Raw genomic sequence first — 25220 nt, forward strand, 5'->3', positions numbered from 1 at the left:
ACCAGGAACTCCTTATCCTTCTCCCAACTTTGTACTTACCTGTTCTACTCCCTCACACTCAAGTTTCCGTTAGGCCTGGCTGTCCTGGAACTGGCTCTGTAGACTAGGCCGGCTTTCAAATTTAGGGATACCCCTGCCTGTACCTCACAGTACTGACTGGACTAAAGGCATGCGTCACCACCACACCCATGCTGGATGCCCAAAAAATTTGTGAAAAATGCTAAACAAATGTCACAATTCTTTATCTTATTTATGACATTACCCTAAAAAAAGAAACATTCAAAAGGATAAGGGCATAGCTCAGTGGTTGAGTGCTTATATTCAGCATGTAAAGGCCCTAGCATTGCAATCAACTATTCAAAAAAAGAGTGGGGGTAGAAAGAAAAATCTTTCCCTCCTACATAATGGATATAATCTTCAAAATTCTTAGAAGCCAGGTGTAATGGTGCATGCCTTTGATCCCAATATTTGGGAAACAGAGGAAGGCCTCTGAGAAGTCAGACTGGTGTACATAGCAAGTTCCAGCTACATAGTGAGACCATGTCTGAAAAAGCAAAACAAAACAAAACCATAGAGGGTTCTTTAATACGGCTCAGTGGGTAAACACATTTGCCATATAAGCCAGACCAACTTGAGCTGATCTGGGGAACCCACAATAGGAGACAAAATAAACCCACAAAGTTTTCCTCTGATTTCTACAAATGTACATGTGTCCACATTCCTATACAAGATTAAAAACCACGAACTTTCTTAGGTTTTTACTAACTAGTGTTGTTGGCATATGTTATACCTAGAAATTAATCTTTGTGTTTCCCCTAACTCCAGAACATTTATGCTACTGAGGCTGGGCTTAAACTGAAGCTTAACTCTGGGTACCTGAGTACCTAAATGGGCTGAACTTCTGCACAAAATAAAATAAAAATAACATCTGGGATACACAAAGCAACTCAAATGTCAACAATAACACTACCAGAATTCAAATTTCTTAACAATGAGTAAAAAAGGATTATAAACTAAATTGAGGCCATCTCTAACCTACACTCACTTGTATAATAGTAAGACTAAATAGGAGAAGTATGTTTAACTTTGTAGCAGGTATAAAATCAAACATTTCTTTTATAGGTTTGCCATAAACTAGATCTGGAGGAAGCAGGCATGTGATCACATATGTACAAGTTTGGGCAGGATCCCAAGTTCAAGCCCAATCTGGGCTATATCATATAACAGACTGAACTCAAACTCCCTATGTTGCTAGAAGATTATCTTACTTTTGATCTTGTATTTCCTGAGTTCTGGGAGTAAGAGCATGTGCCATCGCTCCTTGTTTATTGAGTGGACTTGGTCAATGCTATGAGAGCATTACGATATAAAATGAGCTGTATCTACAGATATCTCAAAGGTAAAAAAAACACCTGCCAAGTTGGACAGTGGTGTAACACATCTTTGATTCCAGCACATGGAAGACAGGCAGGTGGATCTCTGTGAGTTCAAGGTCAGCCTGGTCTACAAAGTGAGGCCAAGACAGCCACGGCTACAGAAAGAAACCCTGTCTTGAAAAACAAAAACAAACAAAAAAAACAAACAAAGAACAAAAAGATTGACATAATCTGGAAAATAGTATTACAGATTTCTCACAAGCATCTTATTTACAAAAAACAAAACACCAATCTGACACAATTTCTCATTTTTTGGGTTGTTTTTGTTTTGTAAGACAGGGATTCTCTGTGTAACAGCGCTGGTTGTCTTAACTCACTTTGTAAAATAGGCCAGCCTAGAACTGATCACAGAGATCTATCTACTTGCCTCTTCCTCCCAAGTGCTGAGATTAAAGTCCTGTACCACCATCACCCTAATGAAACCTGATTTCTTAAGGCCACAAGTAAAGCTAAACTGTTCAATTCTTCAAGTTATTAAATCCATATAATAAGTCATACAACATGTTTCCATTTATATGTGCACAAATGTTTTCTTGTTTGTTTACTTTTGAGACACGATTTTACAATTTTGCCACGACTGGCCTGGAACTCTATCTATGTGAGGGGAGGTGGGCTCTCAAATCAAAGGCAAATCGGGCTCTGTCTCCCAAGTGCTGGGTTTAAAAGTATGTGCTACCACACCTATTCCTGGCCCTTGTCCAGTTTTTAATAGCTGCTGTTAGATCAAAACAAAACAGAGAATTAACAAAGTGAATTATTAGTAACAGCTAAAATTAAACTGAAGAAAATTGGCAAGGATTTTTTGTGCATGTTACTCAAGAGACTAAAATTTTACCCAACAATATATTTGAAATACCCTTTTAAAACAATTAGGCCGGAGAGTTTGAAAGATAATCATTTGTCATATGATTTAAAACTGTCCTTTGGATTTTAGATTATCCAACAACATCAAAAATCTTTTTCTGATTCTGAAAGTGACAGAATGAATTTTTCCAATGCTATTTTTCAATTTGATTCTTAAAGGCATGGATATGATTGAATTTGAGCTTTTACAATTTCATTACCCACAGTATTTAAAATTGTAAAGTTAAAGAAAAAAAAATCTCATTTTTAGTTATGTAACAAGAACAAGAAATCCATCAGGACTAAACTGAGATTTTTAGTAGCTTTTAGAACATCCAACATCCACTTAAGAATTTGTTAAAGCATGCACAAAATTTAACGGTGAATAAAAAAAGTCACAACTGACAAATATTTTGGTTAACATTCCAAACATGTTTAACCAACCAATCAACATTGCCTAGATTTGTTTTTTATTTTATTGGTATTCACTTCAGTAACTTGAATCCACAGATATAAGCAGTATATAACCAGAGAGTTACAAGTAAACACAGATTATACATGCAAACTTCTGCTCACAAAGGTCACATGTGCAGGTACATGAATTAGAAGCGTGCGTCTAGAATTATGGCCAAACTGTTTTTAAAATGCAGAAATGTAAAATTACATCCTGAAAATATAGAGATGGTTTACACACTTCAAAAATCAAATGTTTGCTTATACCAGAGATGTATGACAGCTACAGGATTCAAGTAACAAGCAATAGGTTCTCAAGAAATTAATACTGGTCAAAGAGAACGGGAGTATTTTTACATTTCACTGAAATAACATTGACTACTGGAATATGAAACCTAGTAGGAACTGAGGGAAAAATATTACAAATCTAAAGCCAATTACTTATTATTTCTTATCATCTAAACAGCATGACATTAAAAGAAAACTGCACCTGCATTTGAATTGTCAATCTCACATGAATGAAGTTCTCTAAAAATGCAATGCAACCAAAGAGCTTCCAAAGTCAAAGGAAAAGTCTGCAAGGCTCAGATTAAAACGTGGAATGTTTCAGATGAAAAGTAATAAAAAATACAATTGGTTTTGTTCTTTATTGAATGGAATCAAAAGTTGACATTTCTTTGAAGCCTCAAACTACTAAATTTTCCGAATGGTTCTATGTTATCTTTCTCTTAGTGGTGCAAGTTGTTTTCCATAGCTTACAACAGTCAATCTCTACAAAGTACTTTTGTCTGTTGTCACTTTGATGAAACAAAAACATTTTCATTAACTTAACCGTATGTGTACTTTTTGCTATAACACTTAAAACACATGAACAGACACCTATTATTTTCCACTAGAACAAAAGAGTACAATAGTTCTAACTATCAGTATTGTATTTAAAAAAGGTTAACATTATAATCAAAGAACCATTGTTTTCTTTGAAATAATTAAGCTTCTTGTACATCTTTAAGTTTCCTTCTTCTGCCTCCGTTCTTCTGCCAATTTATTCAGAAATTTCTGAGGGGAAAAAAAATTATAGGGACTAAGTAACTTATGAAACACCTAGTATATATTAATTATAAAATATTCAGTCCAAGTTTAGAGACTTACAATATTTTATGAATGAGTTAATTTTAATGTACAAAACTAAACTGGCTCAGGACACAATAAAGCATGAAAAAAAATGGCAAATGTGGAAAATGGATATTCAATGTGCAATTAACCCTAACTTTTAGAAATGAGAAACGTTAAGAACATGATAACATAGGAAGACAGTTAGACTAGATTTTTACTATGACAATTTCACTGACCTAAAAGTGCCATAGACAAGATCTGAAAGACCATCGCTATGATTGATTGTATAATAAAACTTTATTTACAACAGAGGTGACCGGGCTACAGAGTATAGTGTGGTGACCCCTGCCACCTATAATCTCTAATGTACAATTTCTTGACACAGATTAAGGAACTATGAAAGATATTTAAAAAGCATTTCAATTTCTTTACTTCTGGTTAAAATAGATCAGTGCTGGTTATTGCAGACTGATGAAAGGGTTAAAAGCCATTATATCCTTAGAAAGAAAACGAAAACAAACAAACAAACAAACAAAAAACAGAAGGAAAAAAACCCCACAAAACATCTAGTTAAGAAAAGTGTCAAAATGAGCAACATAAACTGCTTAATGACTTTTTAGTGCAGCTGATTCATCTTTTTCTCTAAATATAGAAGGAAATACTTAGTCATTAAGCATATCCTTCTAGGTTAACACTGGTTTTGACTTCACATAGCCTAAAATCCAAACAGTGTATTTGTAGTCTGAATGGAGCCATACTCATTCCCCTCCCAAAATAAATTGTTGTTAGCACTAAAAATTATAACCACCCTTTTCTTACATTCATAAGAAACATATAAATTGCAAAGATATACTTGAAAACAGCAAAAATGATATAACCATGGACTAAAATTATTTTTTTAAATTTAAGGCTACTATTAGCCAGTCAAGACAGAAAATGTGCTGAGGTAACTCATCAGGTTGAGTTTCTCTTGTTTGAAACACTTGGGATTAGAAGTGGTCGGATTTGGCTAAGACCCCATGAAACAGCCCAGAAGTAATAATTTTTCTTTGCTCTTTTTGAGTCAAAGCCAGTATCTTAAACATGTTACCAAGAGCTCTGCCACAAGGCTACATCTCTATTCCCCAGAGGTAATTTTATTTTTAAGTTCATGGTTGGGAATCAGGAATCTCCCTTGATTGCCCTTCAACCTCATTTATTGCTGCAGGGTCTCTTAACCAAATCCAGACCTTGTTGATAAAGCTGGTTTCACTAGCCAGCATGCTCCATTTCTAACCTTTGACAGCTAGAATTACAGTCCAGCTGTCACCCGACTAGAAGTTTACTTGAGTTCTGGTGAACAGTCCTCTTGCTTTTACAGCAAGCAGTTTAACCACTGAGCTATTTCCCCAGCCCCCAAATATAACTTTACACACTTTTTAAAAAAAGTGTATCAGCATTCTGACTAAAATTTGTTACTAGCCTTTGTTGGCACTTTGTTGGACTGTCAGGGTAGGAATATTCAATAGGCAGCAACTTTTCAACACAAGTGAAAAAGTTTGAAAAACCAAGTCACCTATGATTGAGTTAAGTATTACTTTCAAGGTTGCTTGTATTACGTATTCATGCCTTAAAGAGGCTCCTAACTAAAAAACAAAGTAGGGATTCTTCTTGCTTTCTGTTGTACTTTATTCATTTAGGCTGTGATGCAGATATAACAATCTGTTGGTTATAAAAGTGAGAGCATCATCAGTAAGTAGCATTGGAATAATAATCTTTAATGGTGGCTCACACTTGTAACACTAGTCCTTTGGGAGGCCGAGACAGAAGGATCTCAAAGTATGAATATGGCCCAAGGAAGGAGAGCCAGGCTCTAACATAAAGAAATACAACAGGGACTCTGTACTCTACAAACTCAAAAGCTTTTAATTTTCTTTGCTTGTTTTTGTGACAAGAATTCCCTAAATATCTTGGACCTGGCTGGCCTCAAACTCAATCTACTGCCTCTGCTGGGATTAAGGGCGTGCAGCACCACCACGCCTAATTTTTTCATTTTATGTTTGATCTCTAAAATTTTTAAAATTTGAGATTGGTTTAAGAATACTCAAATAACATTACTACCTATTTTATTTTTTCTCAATTCACCACATAGCAAAGGGATGGCTGTGATCTCATGATTTTATCTCCCAGGTCTAAGAATTATGGGTGTACACCACTAATTCTGGTTTTGAGTGAAAAGAGGCTCAAGTTTATAGAACCATTAAATTCCTTAAAGCCCAGGCAATTATTGAAAAATGTCTTTGAGATAAAGCATTATGCTGGGTCCAGAAACACACACACATTTTACTTATATATCTCATTTATTTCCATAACTTAAATCATGTTAGTTTTCACAAAATGTCCTCTTATATCCAGCCTTACCTTTAATTTCTGATAATGAGGAAGGCTGCTGCAATGAGTATTCTTTGCAACTTCTTCATTTGTATAAAAGAGTGAACACAGCTTACAGTAAAACCCTGTTTTAGGTATCACATAGTCTATACCTAGAAACACAAAATACATTCTTACAAATTAAGTAAACTTAAATTTTACTTTGTAGACTCAAATCTTTTTCCTGTCAATATAATTTGAATCAGACAACATTATCTGTTAAGTCCAGTATGGCCTAAGCTAAAAACATGAACAATAATTACAATACTCTTTTTTTATTTAAGTGATGTTTAAGGTTCCACCTATCTGCACTCTTAAAAATGAAAGACAAGAATATAACAAACACAAAACAAAAAGCAATGTGTAATTTTGGAAATCATTATGAGGAGAGAACATAGTGGAATGGTAACAACACAAAATCAGGAGACATACAGAAGATAAAAATAGAGCAATATGTCAGTGAAAATTACAAATTAATACACAAGGGGATAGAACTTTACACACTACCAGAATTTATATAACATCAAGTTTAAAATCTATTTTAATCAATTTGTTGGGAAAAACAGAAAGGGGGAAGAAGAATGTCTAAAGCTCACCAACAGGAACATTAGGTTGATATGGTCCAATTCTATACTCATCTGGAATAGTATAGTCCTCCTTGTTTTCATCATTTTGGCCATCTGCATTCTCACTTGTGTCTTTGTTCGGATCATCAGCATTCTCAGCAGACTCAGCACCTGGTTCTGTATTTTCCTCATTTTTAATCCCATTTTCCAATGCAGCTTCATTTTCTTGATCAAGTTCCTCGATCTTGTCCACCTTAATTTCAACAAAACAAACATTTCTATCAACTGGTTTAAATACTCATGCTTGATTTCTGAAGTAGGGAATTTTCTTCATCACCAACCCCGTCTATAGTGACAGAACTTTCCATACTCCCTGGGAAACAATGCTGTTAAGACAAATTTACTCTGTAATAATTATTCTGCAGCATCCCTTCGATCTGTTTTACTTGAAGGGAAAAGGAGTGTGTGTTTGTCTTTTTTTTTCTTGAGACAGGCTCTTATAAGTATATAGTCCTGGTCCAAACTAAAGATCATCATCTTTCAACTTCCCTTCATTGTCATGCCAGCTGCCTTTGTATTCATTATCTCAAAAGAACCTTTTCTTGGGTTAATAAGGCAGTTCACAGATGATACAGGAGTACTTTTCTAGCATGTATAAAGCCTAGGATCAATCCTCAGCACCATAAATCCCTAAGAATAAATGCATTATTTATGAAAGAAAATAATTTTTCTGCTAGATTCACTAATGTCTTCAAAAGAGAACTCAGCTTTTCTTTTTCTTTCCGAGACAGGGAATCTCTGTGTAGCTCTGCTGTCCTCAACTTGCTTTGTAGACCTCAACTCACAGCAATCTGCCTGCCTCTGCCTCCCTGAGTGCTGAGATTAGAAGCATGCCACCACAACTGACAGAACTCAGCTTTTCTTGATTTCTTTTATTTTTAAAGGGCTGTTGCTCAGTGACGAAATTTTGTCTTTTAATATGCTACCATTAGTTTGACCTCTAACATAAAAGAATCCAAATAAATAAACCAAAGAAAAAAATCCAAGCTTCAACAACATGACACCCACTAATACCCACTTCATCAAGCAAAAAGCCTAATTAAAAAAAAAAAAAAAAAAAAAAGGAATATTTGGCCATGAGATGGCTCAGTGCTGAGCTGTCACTGCTCTTACAGAGGACATGGGCTCAATTTTTAGCACTCACATGGCAGCTATTTGTAATTCTTAGTTCCAAGGGCTCTGCCACCCTCATACAAACAGATGTGCAGTAAAACCCCCAATGTTCATAAAATAAAAATCATTAAAAAATAAAAAAAGCCCACAATTCACAAAAATGTTAAATAGAAAAATGAATGCATTTTATTGAGGGTGAGACTCAGTGGTAGAAAGACTTGTCAGGCACAGGGTGGAGAGATGGCTCAGAGGTGAAGACCACTGGTTGCTCTTCTAGAGTTCCTGAGTTCAATTCCCAGCAACCACACGGTGGTTCAATCTATACTGAGATCTGGTGTCCTCTTCTTGCCTGCAGGTGTACACGCACACCTGTAGTCCCTCCCTAGCCCTCAGGAAGGCAGAGGCAGGTGAGTTCAAGGCCAACTTGGTCTACAAAGCCAGGAAAGGACAGCTAAGGCTACACAGAGAAAAAAACAAAACAAAACAAAACAAAAAAACCTTGTCTGGTGATGGAAGGAAAAAAATAAACAACAAAACCACAAACAAAAAAACTTGTCAGGTCCAAGGTTCACTATACTTAGCATTATTAAAACAAACAGATTTGTTTTGCTTTGACTTTTGAAGGTTCCTCTGTGTAACTGAAACCTGGCTGTCGGCTAGCCTCAGCCTCTGATGAGGGATTAAAGGTGTGTACCACCACTAGCCAGGAAGTTTAGATACTTTAATGACTTTTAAGGGAATTTCATTTGAAAATGAAAGCTGGAGATATTGCTTAGTAAAGTGTTTGCTTAGCATTCACAAAACTGAAGAGTTCATTCTGGGTGGTAGTGGCTCACACCTTTAATCCCAGCACTAGGGAGGTAGAGGCAGGCAGATCTGAGTTTAAAGATAGTCTAGGCTACAGATCAAGTTCAGGGATAGCCAGGGCTACAAGAGAGAAAGTTTTGTTTTGTTTTCAGGTGTTGAGTCACCGCCACCTGGCTATTAATATTTTTTATGTGCATAGGGTACATATATGAGTTTCTGTGTACCATGCACATGCAGGTGCCTGAAGGGCTAGAAGAGGGAATCAGATCTCAAACTGAAGTTATAGACTACTTTAAGCTACCAGATATTGGTGATGGGAACTGAATCTGGGTGCACTGGAAGAACTGTACTGCTGACCCATCTCTCTAGCCTTTAGAAACATTTCTGCCCATAAATAAGTAAGTAAATAAGTAAGTAAGTAAATAAATAAATAAGGCAGAATCTCTGTATGTATCCTCTGTCTTGGAATTCAGAGGGATCTGACTGCCTCCACCTCCCTCCTAGATTTAAATGCATATCTGACCCTGCTTGAGGAGGGGAAAAATACTGAGAAAAAATTGATTTGACCTGGTTCTTATTAAAACATTACTATAAAATTTTACCTTTTTAACTTTTTTCTTAGATGTTGCTGAAGCACTTGAATCTTTTTTCACAGCTTTATCTGAAGGCTCCTTTTTCCCATCAGAAGATACATCCCCTAAATTAGCAAGATCGGTCTCATCGCCCACTGAACTACCACTTTCTAGGAGTGCTGCAGCTTCTTCCTCATCAACAAGCAGCTCATCTTCAGACTCAAGAAGCATATTGGGCTCTTGTTCTGTCTGGTCATCCTTGGTGTCTTTCTCCCCATCTTCACCTGACTTGTCTTCTTGTTCTTTACCCTCAGCTGGACTCTCAGTCTTCTGAGCACCATCAGTTTTAGACTTCTTATCACTTGGGGATTCTTTCCCATCTGGAGAATAGGATCTTTTCCTAAAATGAGTCAGATGCACATTTTGTTTGCCAAGTTGAAAAATAAAAGCCAATTGTCAGCTTACATGGTTAATACTGATTCCAATTTGGTAATATCTGTCTAAGCCATGCCAGCTGAGATAGGAAGATCCACCCTGAATGTGGGTGGTACCATTTCATAGACTGCCTGGGTTTCTGACTGAATAAAAAAGACAGGTAAGTTGAATAGAAGCATTTATCTTTCTTTACTTCCTGACCACTGATGCAAAGTTTGTGATTAATTTCTTCCATCTCTTACTGCCACTACGTCCTAGCTATGACTTTATGTTTTAACTTCCAGCCAAATATACTGTTCTTTCCTAACATTGCTTTGTTCAGATACTTTGTCATCGCAAAGACTAGTAATTACATAATAGCATGCGAAATTAAATTACCGGGATTTATCTTTCTTCAGTAAGTCAATTCCTCTGTTAGGAATCTGAAAGTTAAAAAAGCCATAAGTTAAATACACTAAAATTTACTAATTTGTAGACTATATAATCAATCAAGTGACAATCTACAACTCTCCTTTATATAATCAATCTGTATAAGCATAACCAAGAAAATCTGCCTAGAGTTTAAAATTTCATCTCAACCACTAAAACAACATAGAAACAGGCAATAAAACATTTTGGTGCTATAACTGTCCTAATAAACTTTGGAAGATGCGTTCATAAAACAAAACCTCTCTACTGGAAAGAAAAAAAGGTTCTTTTTAAGATTAAAAAAGAAAACAACAACAGCAACTTTTTTTTTTTTTTTTTTTTTTAGCTCTGACTGTCCTGGAACTTGGAGAGCTACTTGCCTCTGCCTCCCAAATGTTGGGAGACAGGGACAGATTTTTCTCATTTAATATGGGTTGTATTTTATAAGGATTTTGTCTGAATGTATTTAGTGCAGTGCAAGCATGCCTGATGTCCACAGATACAGGGTCAGATCCTAAAAAAGGAGTTGCAATTGGTTATGAGTCATGTAGGGGATGGAGCTGAACCTGGGTTCTTACAAGAACAGCAAGTACTCTTACCTAAGTCACATTTCCAACCTTTAAGATTTGTGTGTCTACCTGTCTGTGTGACTGCATGCCAATTAAATCCAGGGACTCACAGACCAGAAAGGATGTTGGATACCTAACCCTGAGTTACAGGTAATTGTAAAGCACTTGACTTGGGCGCTGGGAACCCAATCCTCTTGAAGTGTTTTTAATTGCTGAGCCACCTCAAGCCCCAAATCTTGTATTTAGTATGCAAAATGATTAAACTAGAACAGTGAGATGGCTCAGTTGGTACTGGTGGCTGACCCCAAAGCCTAATAACTATATGTGCACAGTGGCACTCACACATCCAAAAATAAATGCAAAAAGGATGGCAGTACACACCTGTTAATTTTAGCACCCAAGGGGGGCCTGACTTACAGTAAAGCCTAGCTAAGGTTCTTGGCAAAACTCTATCCTCTCCCTCTCTTCCCCAAAAGGGGGAGAGAAAACATTCTTGTGGCTTTTGCCAGGCATATGGATTTATCACCTTAGCTGTTTAAGAAGCAGAAACAGCAAGATGAGTTGAACCCAGCAGCTTAAGGCAGACTGGGTTACATAGTTAGACCTTGTCACCTAAGAGATCAAAACTATTAAGCACTACATACCCGCAGCACCAGTTTCTTGTATTTTTCAGACAAGTCAACTTTAACACATCTCCCTTGAAACCAAAGTGCCTTCTTTAGACAATGGTCAACCATTGCCATTGCATCTTCTCTGGTTTCCATTTCAATGAAGGCCTGGAGAGACGGAGGGAGAGAAACATACAATGACATTACTTTTCATGAAAATGAATTAAAACCATTTTATTCTATATCATGAAACCATCAAACAAACAAACAAACAAACACTCCAATACTCTCCTGACTGAGTCTGGGGATTGCACCCCAAGCCTTATACTTCTGAGCTTCATCTCCTGTTCTCTGAATCCTTTACATAAAATTTCCAATATGAGTAAAGTGAATGAAACTGTTAATTCTGAAAAGCTGGTTGTGGTGACTCATGTTTTTAAGTCTGGCACTACAGAGGCCAAAAGACAGTGATTCGTTCAAGGCCAAACTGGGATACATATTAAATTTTAGGACACCAAGAGATATTTAGCAAAGTTTACAAAACAAAACAAAGTCTATAACTACTACCCAACTCTGGAAAGCTGGGTGTCTACATATGTATCAGATCTGTAAGAAGAAAACTCTAAAAGCAGATTATGTTTCTACTATATGACAAGAGAAAAACTTTACTTTCCACTTTGTACTTTTCAAAACTTTAAGGCGTGACCATGAACTAAAAAAATTTAAAATTGCATATGTTAATGATTCAACCTACAAACTAATGCATTTCTACTACTGACACCTACTCCCAGTAAACCAAACTGTCTTAAAGCATATTAAAAATTACTCTTAAAATCTTATGAATGTGTATTACCTGACTTTTCATCCTCATCAATATGTAATTCTTTATTTTCCCGTAAGGCTCAGCAAGCTTGAGGACAGCACTGTCAGAATAGCCAGAATGAGGCAAATTGCTGAGATGGATCACACGCCCAAGTTCTTGCTTTTGATCAAACTTCTGATCTGGTTTTCCTTCAGGTTTCTTAAGGAAAAAAAAAGAAAGAAAGAAAAGGAAATTTAAAAAAAAATAATTAAAAAGCAAATAAAAGGTTGATAGACATGCTACAATTATCAACAGCCTAATTTTAATTAACCAAGGAAACATATTAAATAGTATTTATTAAGCTGATTTCATATAACCTAGAAGAAAGAGAAATAAAAGGCCACTACCTTTATTCTCTTATACTTCTGGGATAAATGAACCCTCACTGGCTTGCCAAATACTAACGCTGGTGTAGTTGTATAATAGTCCACGGCAGCCTGAGCATCTTCTGTGGTTGCCATTTCAATAAATGCCTGAAATTACACAGAAAGAAATTCCCAAAAATGTTACCCAATTTTCATAACTTTGTTAGTGTATTTAATCATTTTATAGAAAGCAACTTCAATAAAAGACCACTTGTCAAACTAATATTGTACTCAAGAATAACAAACCACGCATTTACTAAAAATCTATTTAGCATTAAGATCTTTTCCTGGTATTTCAAAATGATTTAAAATTACATGGAACTCTCCATAATATACCATTCAATTTCATCAATAGATAAATGGTATGAAAAACTGATGTCCAACACATACCTCATTAATTTTATTTAAAATCAGATGATTTGAAATGACTCCAAATGGTTCTACCAGTTGTAATAGTTGGTATCTCAAGTTTTTTCCTCGCTGAAAATCCATAATGTGAACAACTCGGCTGGTTTCCTACATATTTTGGAGAGACAGATAAAGTCAATAAAAATCCTTTTAAAAACATACTGAGAGTTGCATATGTACTTAAGAGGCATTATATATACTTAGCATATGGTAAGCATGGGTTAACACCTAGCATTAATTTGTACACATACAACTTTCACATAAATTTGTTTTTTATTATATGTATGGGTATTCCCACTTGAGTGCCTGTGGAGGACAAGAGAGGGTTAGATTCCTTGGAGCTGGAATCATAAATCATTGCAAACTACACAACACGGGAGTTGGCAAACAAACCTGGGTCACCTCCAATGGCAGTATGTGGTACTAACTGCTGAGCTATCTTTGCCCCTATTAGTCTTTTATCTACTTTGATTTCATGCGCACATGTGTACTTGTGTGTGTAAAGGACGGAGAGTGAGAGACAGAGAACACAAAACATCAATTTGGGTACGTGAGGAAGAAAAAAAAAAACACAATAAAAACATTGCTCTGTTTGTTTTTTGAGACAAGGCTTCCAGAGCCCTGCCTGTCCTCAAACTCACTTTGTAGACAAGGCTAGCCTTGAACTCAGGCCTCTAATTTCAGTGCTGGAATTAATAAAGGTATGTACACTCACACCCATCTACATCTACAACCAAAATGTTCTGTAAAAAAAAAAAAAAAAAAAAAAAAAAAAAGCTGAATTTGGTGGTAGAGCTACACTGGAGGCAGAGACCACATGAACAACAACAGTGTAAGGCCTGCCTAAGCAACTCAACTCAAAACAAAACAAACAAAAACTGTAGTGAATTACTAAGTACTTGGCCTAACATACCCAAGGCCTTAGGTTTGATTCCCAGTACCAAAAAAAAAAAAAAAAAAAAGTTTGTCAAAAATATTATGCATTATTATTACTATTATTTTGCTTTCAAGACAGGGTTTCTCTGTGTATCCTTGGCTGCCCTAGACTCACAGGAAAGCCTCCTAGAGTACTGTAATTAAAGGTATGTGCTACTACACCTGGCTGCCCATTAACTTTTCTTCTATAACCAACCTGGAAAAGTTCTTAATAAAGAAAATTTAAAGCTACACAGCATATTAAATCTTATTGGAATAAATTCATTAATTTTTTCTGAGACAGTATCTCACATGTAGCCCATGTTTTGGCTGACCCCAAAACTCACTATGTAGACTAGGTTAGCCTTGAATTCAGAGATCAAAACTGCCTCTGCCTCCTGAGTGCAGAGATTAAAGCTGTGTGCCACCATGCCAGGAATGGAATAAATAATTCAATAAATCAAAAAGTAGTTATTGTCAAGTTTCAAAATCAGTTTACTGATCCTCATTACTTTTTCTTCCTCTTCTTCCCTTTTTGTATGTGTGTGTTTAGAGACAGGGTTTCTATATAGCCCTGACTATCCTGGAATTTGCTCTGTAAACCAGGATTGCCTTGAATTCAGAGACCCACCAGCCTCTGATGGGATTAAAGGCAGTTGACACCAATGCCTGCCCTTATCACAGTCTCAAAAATTACATGTGCATAGCATATGCGTGGGCATTTGCATGCTATGCTGTTAGTGTGGAGGACAGAGAATAATTTGTAGGTCCTGGTTCTTCACTCCACCAAGTGGGACCTGGGAGTCAAACTCAGTTGTTGCTGCTGTTGAACCATCTTTCCAATCCGGATTCTGTTAATGAAAACTATACACACAACTGGCAATCGAAGCTCCTAAGATTCACGTAAAAGCCTAACAGCTTAAAAATATGTACTATTTCTTTGAGACAGGCTTTCCCTGTGTAACTGCCTCAGCTGTCCTGAAACTCTCTGCACATCAGAATGACTTCCATTTCTGAGATCTGTCTGCCTCTGCCTCATGAAAAACAAAAAACATTTTCTTGTGGTTTGTTTTCTTTGGTTTTTAAAGACGAGGTCTCATGGGGCTGGAGAGATGGCTCAGAGGTTAAGAGTACCAGCTGCTCTTCCAGAGGTCCTGAGTTCAATTCCCAGCAACCACATGGTGGCTTACAACCATCTATAAAGAGCAGATATGGTGCCCTCTTCTGATATGCAAGTGTACATGCAGAGAGAACAATGTATAAACAACAAACAAATAGATCTTAAAAAATAAAATAAAATAAAATAAATAAAAGATGAGGTCTCATTACATAGCCCTTGGCTGGCCTCAAACTCAAAGAGATCTGCCCGCCTTTGTCTCCTGAATGCTGGGATTAAGTGCATTGCCATCATACCCAGCAAACATAATAGTTTCCAAATTAAAATACCCATACTGTTACAAACACTGTGATTAATTAAATTAATAAGCAGTCAGACACGGTGGTGCATGCCTTCAATCCTAGTACTTGGAGGCAGAAGCAGGCATATCTCTGAATTTGAGGCCTGGTCTACAATAGACACCGCTACAGAGAAACCCTGTCTTGAAATTCCCCCAGGCTCCCAAAAATATTCAGTTAATAAGCATTTAAATGGAACAACAGCAACTATAATAAAAGTAATAGCTGTATTACGGACCACTCTGCCTTTTTGCATGTGTCTTGGTCCCTGTAGGTTCCCATTACCAGCACCTGTGTAGAAGGAAAAGAAAATTTTTTTAAAGATTCACAATAAAATTATTTCCTTTAAAATGCAAAGTAGCTTAATTTTAAAAAATGGACTTCTTTCAAATACAAAGGGAAAGACATTTAGAAGTGATTGCCTTTCATGCTATGTTACTTTAAAAGAACTTTTCAAGAAACACTCTTATACACCATTTACATTAAAAACAGTTAAGTTTAAGTTTATAGAAAAGTCAGTATGAATTGTATATAATCACCCAGATTTCCTCTTGGTCCAACCGCTGGTCCTCCAAGGTGAAACGAAGGAGGTGGAGGTCCCAGAATTCCTGGTGCTGGGTTTGTAGACTGCTGCAGCATGAATGGATCACCCCTAGGAATAACAACAAAGTAAGTAAAACACAACAAAGAGATTAATCAGAAATAAAGTAACTCTTAGTAACATTTTAAACTTTAAAAATATTTGTAAAGAGAGTAGAAAATGTGAAAAGTGAAAAGAAAAATTAATTATTTTCTGAAACTTCTTTATACTGTACTTACAAAAAAAATTCTTTTTTTTTAAAGATTTATTTATTATTTATACAACATTCTGCCTGCACACCAGATCTTACTATAGATGGTTTGTGAGCCACCCTGTGGTTGCTGGGAATTGAACTCAGGACCTTTCGAAGAACAGTAAAAGTCCTTAACCTCTGAGCCATCTCTCCAGCCCAAAATCAAATTCTTACTGGTGAAGAAATATAGAAAATATTTTTACAAAACGTTGAAAGTTAAACCTGGATTCCTCACATTGATCTCCTTTATAAACAATGCCTAAAAAATTTTAACTTACATTGTGTGTCCAGTATCATTGTCAGGATTCCATTCTGGGTAGCTTTAAAAAGATCAGAAAATTAATTTTAAAATCAAATGGTTCTTCTCAGAAAGTAGCCTCTTTAAGCCTCTAAAACAGAGATGATTAGTAAAGTTATCTGAGAATCTACATGTCAAAAGCACGAGATATTTCAAAAAGATCTTCACACACCAAATGACTTGGAATGAACCTACAGTACTTGTAAATGAATGCATGCTGAAACGTTCCTTTATTTGTTAAGTTGTAAGCAGGGAAAGTGCTGCACAAAGAATGGATGCAGATACATAAAAGTTCCCTGCCCTGATATTAGGTGTAAGAGCGGAGTTAAGCTGTTGCCCCGAAGGACGGACAGCCTCAAACGAGTTAGGTAGGTAGGGTAACATGTGCTATAGTGGGCAGTTTCTAAATTCAGAACTAAAGCCATGTATGTCAAAAGCTTTTCGCGGACAACTTCACTTGGTTTCTAGTAATTTCAACTGCTACTCCATATTTTCTGTTCTATAGCATATATTAGCTATTATCAAAGTGCTATCTTTTCATTAATACTACTGAATTTCTTTGATTAATAGTCCAATGTGCATTTATCCTAGGAATTAAAAAGCAAGTAACAAAATACCTTATTGTTCATTAAGACAGTTTTAGTTTATATGTAATTAAATATCAGACATTATCAAATGTGACAGTAACACCATATATATAAATAAATGATGATATTTCCCAAACCAATACTGGCTGTTTCTGATTCACAATAAGGGATGCTTTATATGTATTTCAAATTCCTACATTTCAAGAAGAAGCTGGCACCGACGACTGTGACTTGCTCCATTGATATGTTGACTCCACTCCTGCAGCAAAGTAAATTAGTAGAATTAACAAAAATTAAAAGCTAAAATATTTTATATGAACCATTAAATTAATATGTATGCAGTATCAGGTTGTACAAATACTTCCTGATTTCATTAAATCACAGTGGTTTATTTTAAAATCATTCCTGAGTCTTTAAAGCTTGATCCTGCCCTCAAATACTCTATGCACATTCTTGGAAAAACTGGATTAACTTGGTCAACATAATAATTGAGACCTCACATTGAAAAGATGTAGGAAGGAAAGATCATGAACAATGGAACTTGAGGTCAGCTGAACACAGTAACTGCTGTGGACCAAACTCAAGTATCCATTGTTATTGGAGCTGATATTTTATAATATTCTGCATGTCCAAATAGCCACATACCTAGACTTCTAGAAAATGGTGTATGAATAATTAGTTTAAAGTAGAATCTTTATTTTCACCTAACCTTTAGGCAAATTCCAAGTATAGTATACTTTCTACTACAGCAAAATCAAAACAAAAACCCAAACAAACATAAAACCAACCAACCAAACAAACAAAAATCCCCAACCCTCCAAAAAAACAACTACCCCATCATCATCATCAACAATAAAAGTACTATCAAAAAAGGCCAACATGATTTAATGGAAATGGCTTATCTACATTTATCAAAAGTTAAGTTCCCATGTTTCCCTAAAACAGAATCAATTGTAAGGAGTGCCTTTCCCAAAATTTGAGGGAAACACTATCAGTATTTTCTTCTTTGTGATTTATTTTAAAATACAAGGCAAACTAAGTTTATTTGATTTAATTTTCTTTTCTCTAGGAATAAAAAAATCCAGTTAACGTTTTATCCAACAGTAAGAGCCAAGAAAGGTAGCTTTGCTGCCAAAATGCCTTAGTTTATTTCCTAAATTACAATATAACTAGATATGATCTAAGTCTACATTATTTAAATTCATTACAACATAAGTCTCCTAACGTGGTGAAAAAACCAAATTAATTAATAAAAGGTAGACAAACTATCAGAACAACTGCCAAGCACATGAAGTTGTCTATACTGGACTGTTTTAAAAATCTAATTTTTTAATAAGTAGTTTTGATTTTTCACAAATTCCCACAAATCAGGCAATTTCTAAATATCCATTCTTCTTGAAAATAGAATATAAATCATGCAATGTATTTTTTTCAAACAGGGGGATTAGAGAGTTTCTTTTAAAGGAAAATAGAGCATTAAATCATACAATTTGCCTTTTATGAAGACTCAAAATGGCACTTTATAAATTGGATACTAATTCCTAAAGTTTTACTTATAACAGTCTTCATGTTTTGTGCTCTAAAAAAAGTCAACTAAAACCCCGTGAAAGAACTGAAATGGAACATAGCCAAACCAAATAGTAATTAGAATGTGAGGTGCTATCCACTACTATTCTTAGTATCTGTAACAACTAGATTGTCTCTCAAAAGCAATAGCTAATAGGAACTTGAGCAATTCCTATACCTGTTATACAGACAGATGAGCTAAAGCTTCTACTTGCAACACAATAGACCATTATTAGAAGCCATTTTAAAAATGGCTGTAAGCAAGAAGCACCATGGGTAAAGTCACAAAATTCAGAAAAGGGACTAAATGAAACCATCCACCTAAAGAATTTCAGAACAACTTCAGATACAAGTATCTATCCTTAATAAGCAATGTTTTAGGGAAAGCATGCTTCTGAATTTATGGGAAATGGAAAGGACACAGAGCTGAAAATAACCCAATCCCCCATGTCCTTAAGTTTCAAGTTTATGGTAAAAGTATGGCTGGTCTTTCAGGTAGTAGAAAGAAGGCCAAGATCAGAAAATCAGTTGTGTACCTCCCAACCCATCCATTATTAATCAGCTCCACTATACTTAATCTCTTAATGTCTAATTTAAAATGAAGACTAAGAATCCAACAGTTAAAAAAAATAAATAAATAAAAACTTTGTATCTTTCTTGACTCAATTCTAACCTAATTCCTACATGAGATAAAGAACAGGGATTCACTTTTTGAAGTCACAAGTTTAGTGAAAAAACTACACTACACTCACATTCGAGTATCTTTTTTTTTCTTTTTCTTTTTCTTTTTTTTTTTTTTTTTACTTTCTGAGGCAGGGTCAAAGATGGCCTTTTGAGCACTGAGATGAAAGACCCGTGCGTGGCACCATGCTCTTTTGAGATAGGTATTTAAATTTATTATTTATTTATTTAACTTTATTTTAGTGTGAAGGTGTCAGATCCCTTGGAATGGGCATTATAGACAGTTGTGAGCTGCCATGTGGGTGCTGGGAATTGAATCTGAGTCCTTTGGAAGAGCAGATAGTGCTCTTAACCACTGAGCCATCTCTCCAGCCCCGAGATATTTAAGTTTTATACTAATCATTCTAGGAGCATTTCCGAAGTGGCAAAATAGAATGCATTTTAAAGACCTAAGTAATACTAAAAGGAAAAAATAGAAACTCAATGATATGATATGATAAAAAAGGGACAGTGGGCAAAATCTTCTTTAAGTGAAAGGAACTTGAAAGAAGTCTTGAGATTGTATAGATATGCTACTTAATGTTTTTAAATGACCTTGAAATAAGAAAAGCCCGTTACTTAAAAATTACCTAAAAAAATAAAATGAAGGCACTCCATCATAACACGTTACATCATTCTTTTCACTTGAACTTTGTAAAATGTAGGCAATTTAACATTACCATTAAGTGAAAACAACAGATTTTCCAAGTTATGCAGTGATACCAGAGAGCAGGATACTTAGTTTTTCATCGTCTGTGTCCAGCACAGAATTTTTTTAAAAGTTCTATCTTTATCAGTTAACAGTTTATTGCTGAAGTAAATAACTGTTTCTTTAATGAAGCAGATACACAGAAAACATCAGCTAAGTTGAAGCAACTATAAAACACTAAGAAATTCATGTGCTTAAACTTGTTCCAAATTGGTCTAACCTACAAACACCAATTGTATAAATCCAATGGTTAAGCAAAAGCCCTCTAAAATAAGTGTTAAATATACCTAATTATTTTGAAAAATATGCAAGCTAACTAGAACCCAAGCATTTTTATAGGCTAAAAACATTCTTCAATCCAAAGTGTCAACAAGTATTTCAATTTAGATTCATTTAAGTCATTAGCCTTCCTTGGGAACTAGAAAGTCATAAAACTTGGAGAAAAAAAATAATAATCTTATACAAAATAGAAACTTTTATCTGACAAATCCTCTTATGGTTCCTTTTTGTGTTCCTTTCATCCAACAGCAAAGATTCACAGTACTTTAAGATCACTTTCATTTGATCACTGTAACTCCCTTGATTAGGGATTTCTGAGAACACCAGTCATGTAATTTCTGCTTTATTTCTTGGGAAAGAGGTAAAGAAGTAACAAAGATGTCAATCAAATTTAATGGACCTTTTTTCATTGCTATAATTTGCACTAGACTAAAAGTTTAATACAGAATAAAAGCTAAAATATTCGATGGCATAGTTAGCACATCTAAAAAAATTGGCAAAAGTAAAAATGTCTAACAAATAAGATTTTCTGACTCTTGAGCTCCAGGTTCTATTTTTTTGTTGAGACAGGGTCTCACCATGTAGCTCTTGCTGGCCTGAAATTTATTTTATACATCAGGCTGGCCTTGAGATCCACCACACCCAGCAGCTCTATTTTTAAATAAAAAAAAATCTACAAATCTAAATTTGGCATTTATGTTAATTTATCTGATATAGATAAAAATGCTGAGATCTATCACAGAAAAAACAATAAAATGTAAAAAATTTAACAACAGGGTTTAATGGATTAAAAAAACACTAAAAAAAAAAAATGAAGTTAAAAGAAAGTGATATGAAAAGAAAATGTCCCAGATGTTGCTGTAAAGAAAAACCCTGTAACAGTAACCATTAAATCAATTCATAGTAGCACTTATTCCAGTTAGGTCAGTTACTACAAAAGCACATGGGGGGAAAAATGGATGGTCATAGACCACGAATCAAGCTAGTGAGTGGGGTGCTGCATCATTGACTTTAAGTCAACTGCAATATATACTGAAAAATAGAATTTAAAAATCCCTCTTGAGAATGAGTAACACTGAAAAAGTTGAAAGAGAAGGTCAACATATTTAAAAGGACATTTTGAAAAGGTTTCCATTTTGCCAGATATGATAATTAAAGGAGAATTAGTTTTGTTTTGCTTTTTTCCCCCACAAATAACTATACTAGAAGTACAATAAGCCTAAGTCAGAAAAGATTTTTTTTAAACAAGGAACACAGAGCAGGATACTGTAGTCAATGATTCATCAGAGTCTCTAAAGGGACAGATGCAATAAATATGGGATAATAAAAAGTGAACTTTGAAGTATGTTTAAGGAAGTTGTGGAAACGGAGAAAAAAATGATGAAAAATTTCAGTCATAGTATGAGAGTTTGTGTTAAAGGGAAATTAAAAAAGGAAGAATGAACTAATCTAAAATATGAAACATACTGAAACACACACCAGGGCTCTACATTAACTCTTTCCCTGTAGCCACAGATAAGAAAAAAAGAGAATTGTACAAGAATATATATTTGACTACATACAAATCAGCAATCAAGACAGATGGAAAGCTGAAATCTAGCATCCTAAATGGAAAGCACATTGACTTTGGGGGAAAAAAAATGCTTAAAACAATTCAACAAAGCAGACCAGGGGGGGGAAAGCCTGCTTAAATATGATTAAGAAGAACATACTGATGCCAAAAAACCCAACAAGATAATCCCAGTAGATGACAGGTCTGTGGCTAGAAGCATTCTAGGTAGATTGTATTATTAATGTAAAGCCCTGGTTTATATTGCTCAAAAAAACAATTACCTTCCAAATAAAGTGTTCTCAAAAGTATATCAATTCTTGATCAACTCAATGTCATCAGACTACAGAATTAGAGTAAAGATATAGGTAAATACAGAATAGGCACTACAATGTAAAAGAAATTAGAAGCATCTGTTGCTTTAACTCACCTTATTAGAATGAACTGGCAAATCACATATAGAGCACAGATGGGGATAACCCTTCGGTAAGAGTCCATGGAAGTCTTCAATATTGCTACTTGGAGGAGCGCCCCTCTTTTTCTCAAAGAGAGATCTCTCTTGTAAGGGGCCAGGACCACGTCCCATTCTCTCATACTCACTGTCAAATTTATGATAGTTATGCGAGGTCTCACCAAAAAAAGAATCATCCCTACACCTTTCTCCATCTCTTAATCTGTCATCTTCATAATCCATTCTGTCATAATAACCAGATTCTTGAGAACGACTTCCATGGTCATAATCAAGTACTGGGTTGAGACTAGGACCACGATCATCAAAACTATCTCTTCTAAAGTGCCTTTTTTCTTCCCAATCATCCCTAGGTACTCTGTATGGTGGCTCCCGTGTAGCAGATCTGCCATCTCTACCATAACTCAATGTAGGGCCTTCTTCAGTTCTCCTCCTTTTAAGCTGTAGAAGAATTTGGGGCAAGTTCTCAGGAGTAATCTTGTCCTCTGGATAACGACTCAGTTCATCTAAGTCTCTAGCAGACAGACCAAAGCTGGCCAAAATATTACTGGCCTGGTCTGCATCTCCACGGTGTTGAGAAGACAAAGGGAGCGGACCTCTACTTCCAATGTTAAATATAGACTGCAAATTATGGGAAGAAGTACTAGCAGAAGACAGTGCACTATGAGCTCCTTGTTGATTCAATGAAGAACTCATTCCAAGATTCATTAAACTAGCAAGGCGTGCAGTACCCTGGTTCATCCTTCCAAGAGATGCTGGCATACTTAAAGACTGGGTAGCAGCAGCAAGAAGGCCTATTCCTGCTGCAGACAGGTCACGCCCATGACCCTGTGAGTCCCTACCGAGAGATGACTGCTGGAATGACTTGGACATTGTAGAACTAGCTCTTGTCTATTTTATAGATCAAAAAGGAAAAAAAAATGTTTTAAAAGACGGCCAAAAAGAAAGCTCAAACTAGAAAGCTAGGTTAACTTTGCTTCAAAAATCGTAACGCCAAGAAAAAGGATCAATAAGGACTGTAGAATCTTCTTCAAGCTGAGAACCAGCAGACAACTCTGTAGAAAAATAAGCAGTTTTAGTCATAAATCCCTTTAAGTAGATGCCGTTTTTTAAGAAAAAAAAACTTACGCATCATGTTGATTTAAAAAAACCACTTAAGATCTCAAACTTATAAGGAATTCATTACATATCTTAAACAGATTCCAGATGTATGCAGAGCCTGCATATAGATATTTAAAAAGTAGCTTTTCATGCTGAAATTTAACAAAGGGAATTTCATATTGGGCTTAAAAACATTTAAATCCAAGGGCGAGATGTTTGGGTGCATCAAAATTTCAGTGAAAACATAGATGGGTTTCTTCTTTTAGAAGAATAAAAATATACTCTAGTATAATGCTTAAGTTCTAGAAGACTAAAAAAAAAATTAAAATTAAAAAAAATCAAGGTCAGCAAGTCAAAGATGAACCAGTTGTGTTCTGCTTTAGAAAATGAGACCTATTATCACTCTCAGAAAGAACCAAGTAAAACCACAAGTAAATGAAGCTTAGGGGTGTCAAGCATCTGATGTAAGATCTAAGATCAAGTAACAGTTGAGACCTTCAGGCAGCAAAATTAACTCGAGGTGAAGACAGATGTGAATAAGAAAAATAAGTCATTTCCTACAATTTTAAGGATTTCTGCCCAAATTTAAGCCACACAACTAACTGCCTTCTTACTGACCATCCTATACCAGGCAGTGCTTACTTGATAACTATTCTTTATAAGGTAAGGAGAACAATTTTGGTCAGTATAGAAACAGATCTACCAAGAAAAAACCCAGGTTCAGGAAATACAGGTGATTTAAAGAAGGGAAACATGCCCAAGTTAGCACCTATTATTGCTCATTCATTTATTTTTCAGGGCTATACCATCTCTAGAGTTCAAAGCACATAAATGAAATCTAAGATCTTGTTAACAGATTTCTGCAAACTTTTCACAAGAATAGCCCAACAGCTTGAAAACTTTTAATTCTGATTATGATCCTTCAAGATGTGCTTCTGGATGAACCTTATTTTATTAGCACTGCATCTCAAAACTGTAATAAGAGTATGCAAAGCATTAACATTTGATTCCCATAAAGCATTAGTTAAAAGACATAATACAACCAAGGTTTTCTGTAAGACAATTGTATAATCACAATCACATACAAGATAAATCTGACCAATTTGCCACAGACTTCTCCTATGATGCATTGCTTCTTCATTTTGTATGCTTGATTAGCCATACACCTAAGCATTGGTAGTTTAATAAATTTTATTACACTAAACCCCCAAAAATATCCAAAAGTTAAAAGTCAGTTATAGGATCAATTTCATCAATGATAGATCAAAGCAAAGATATACCGGACAAACACAGTGGCAGAGGAAGAATTTAAAAAAAAGTTACAGGCAAGAAAGATTTGGACTAGAGTAAAAAAAAAAACTGATGTAATAAAGTAAGACACAAATGCTATCAGTGGTAGCTAGAATTACAGATGTTTTTGTACACCAAGAAAGATGAATTTGAGAAAAGACACCAAAGAAACTAGTTCTAGACAAGATCCACTTATGTAATCTATTTAAGATTAATGAAGAGAAGAGTTAGTGATGAAAGCTGTGTTTTGTTTTGTTTTAATAGTATCTTTAAAATGCCACATAGGACAGCAGACTGAAATACTATGCACTTTGGCAATATTACTGTCTACATCGTATAAACACTATTAAAAAAAAAGACGAGTCATTTTCAAAATAAAACTTTTAAAAGACTGGAGTTTTTATTTATTATGGCTTTGACTT

General features: G+C 35.3%; 1 protein-coding gene across 12 annotated transcripts in view; it reads right to left on the minus strand.

The window, feature by feature from the left end:
• Positions 1 to 2737: 2737 nt before the first annotated feature.
• The window catches only part of Matr3 (matrin 3), a 39498-nt gene continuing 17015 nt past the window's right edge, over positions 2738 to 25220 (minus strand). For 7 of the 12 annotated variants that reach the window (XM_060377445.1, XM_021646468.2, XM_021646465.2 and 4 more), the window contains 14 exons: positions 22369 to 23462; positions 17313 to 17374; positions 16509 to 16550; positions 15937 to 16049; positions 15636 to 15688; positions 13010 to 13135; positions 12602 to 12727; positions 12246 to 12413; positions 11429 to 11560; positions 10186 to 10229; positions 9403 to 9772; positions 6851 to 7073; positions 6246 to 6367; positions 2738 to 3788 (listed from right to left, as the gene is read on the minus strand). In XM_060377445.1, coding sequence (XP_060233428.1) covers positions 3738 to 3788; positions 6246 to 6367; positions 6851 to 7073; positions 9403 to 9772; positions 10186 to 10229; positions 11429 to 11560; positions 12246 to 12413; positions 12602 to 12727; positions 13010 to 13135; positions 15636 to 15688; positions 15937 to 16049; positions 16509 to 16550; positions 17313 to 17374; positions 22369 to 23280 — 2544 coding nt within the window. In that variant the 5' untranslated portion in view covers positions 23281 to 23462 and the 3' untranslated portion in view covers positions 2738 to 3737. The remainder of the gene's footprint in view (positions 3789 to 6245; positions 6368 to 6850; positions 7074 to 9402; positions 9773 to 10185; positions 10230 to 11428; positions 11561 to 12245; positions 12414 to 12601; positions 12728 to 13009; positions 13136 to 15635; positions 15689 to 15936; positions 16050 to 16508; positions 16551 to 17312; positions 17375 to 22368; positions 23463 to 25220) is intronic. The other 5 variants (XM_060377450.1, XM_060377448.1, XM_060377449.1 and 2 more) reach the window with 2 other exon arrangements.

Source organism: Meriones unguiculatus, chromosome 2 (genome assembly GCF_030254825.1).
Source record: "Meriones unguiculatus strain TT.TT164.6M chromosome 2, Bangor_MerUng_6.1, whole genome shotgun sequence".
NCBI classification, from domain to species: Eukaryota; Metazoa; Chordata; class Mammalia; order Rodentia; family Muridae; genus Meriones; species Meriones unguiculatus.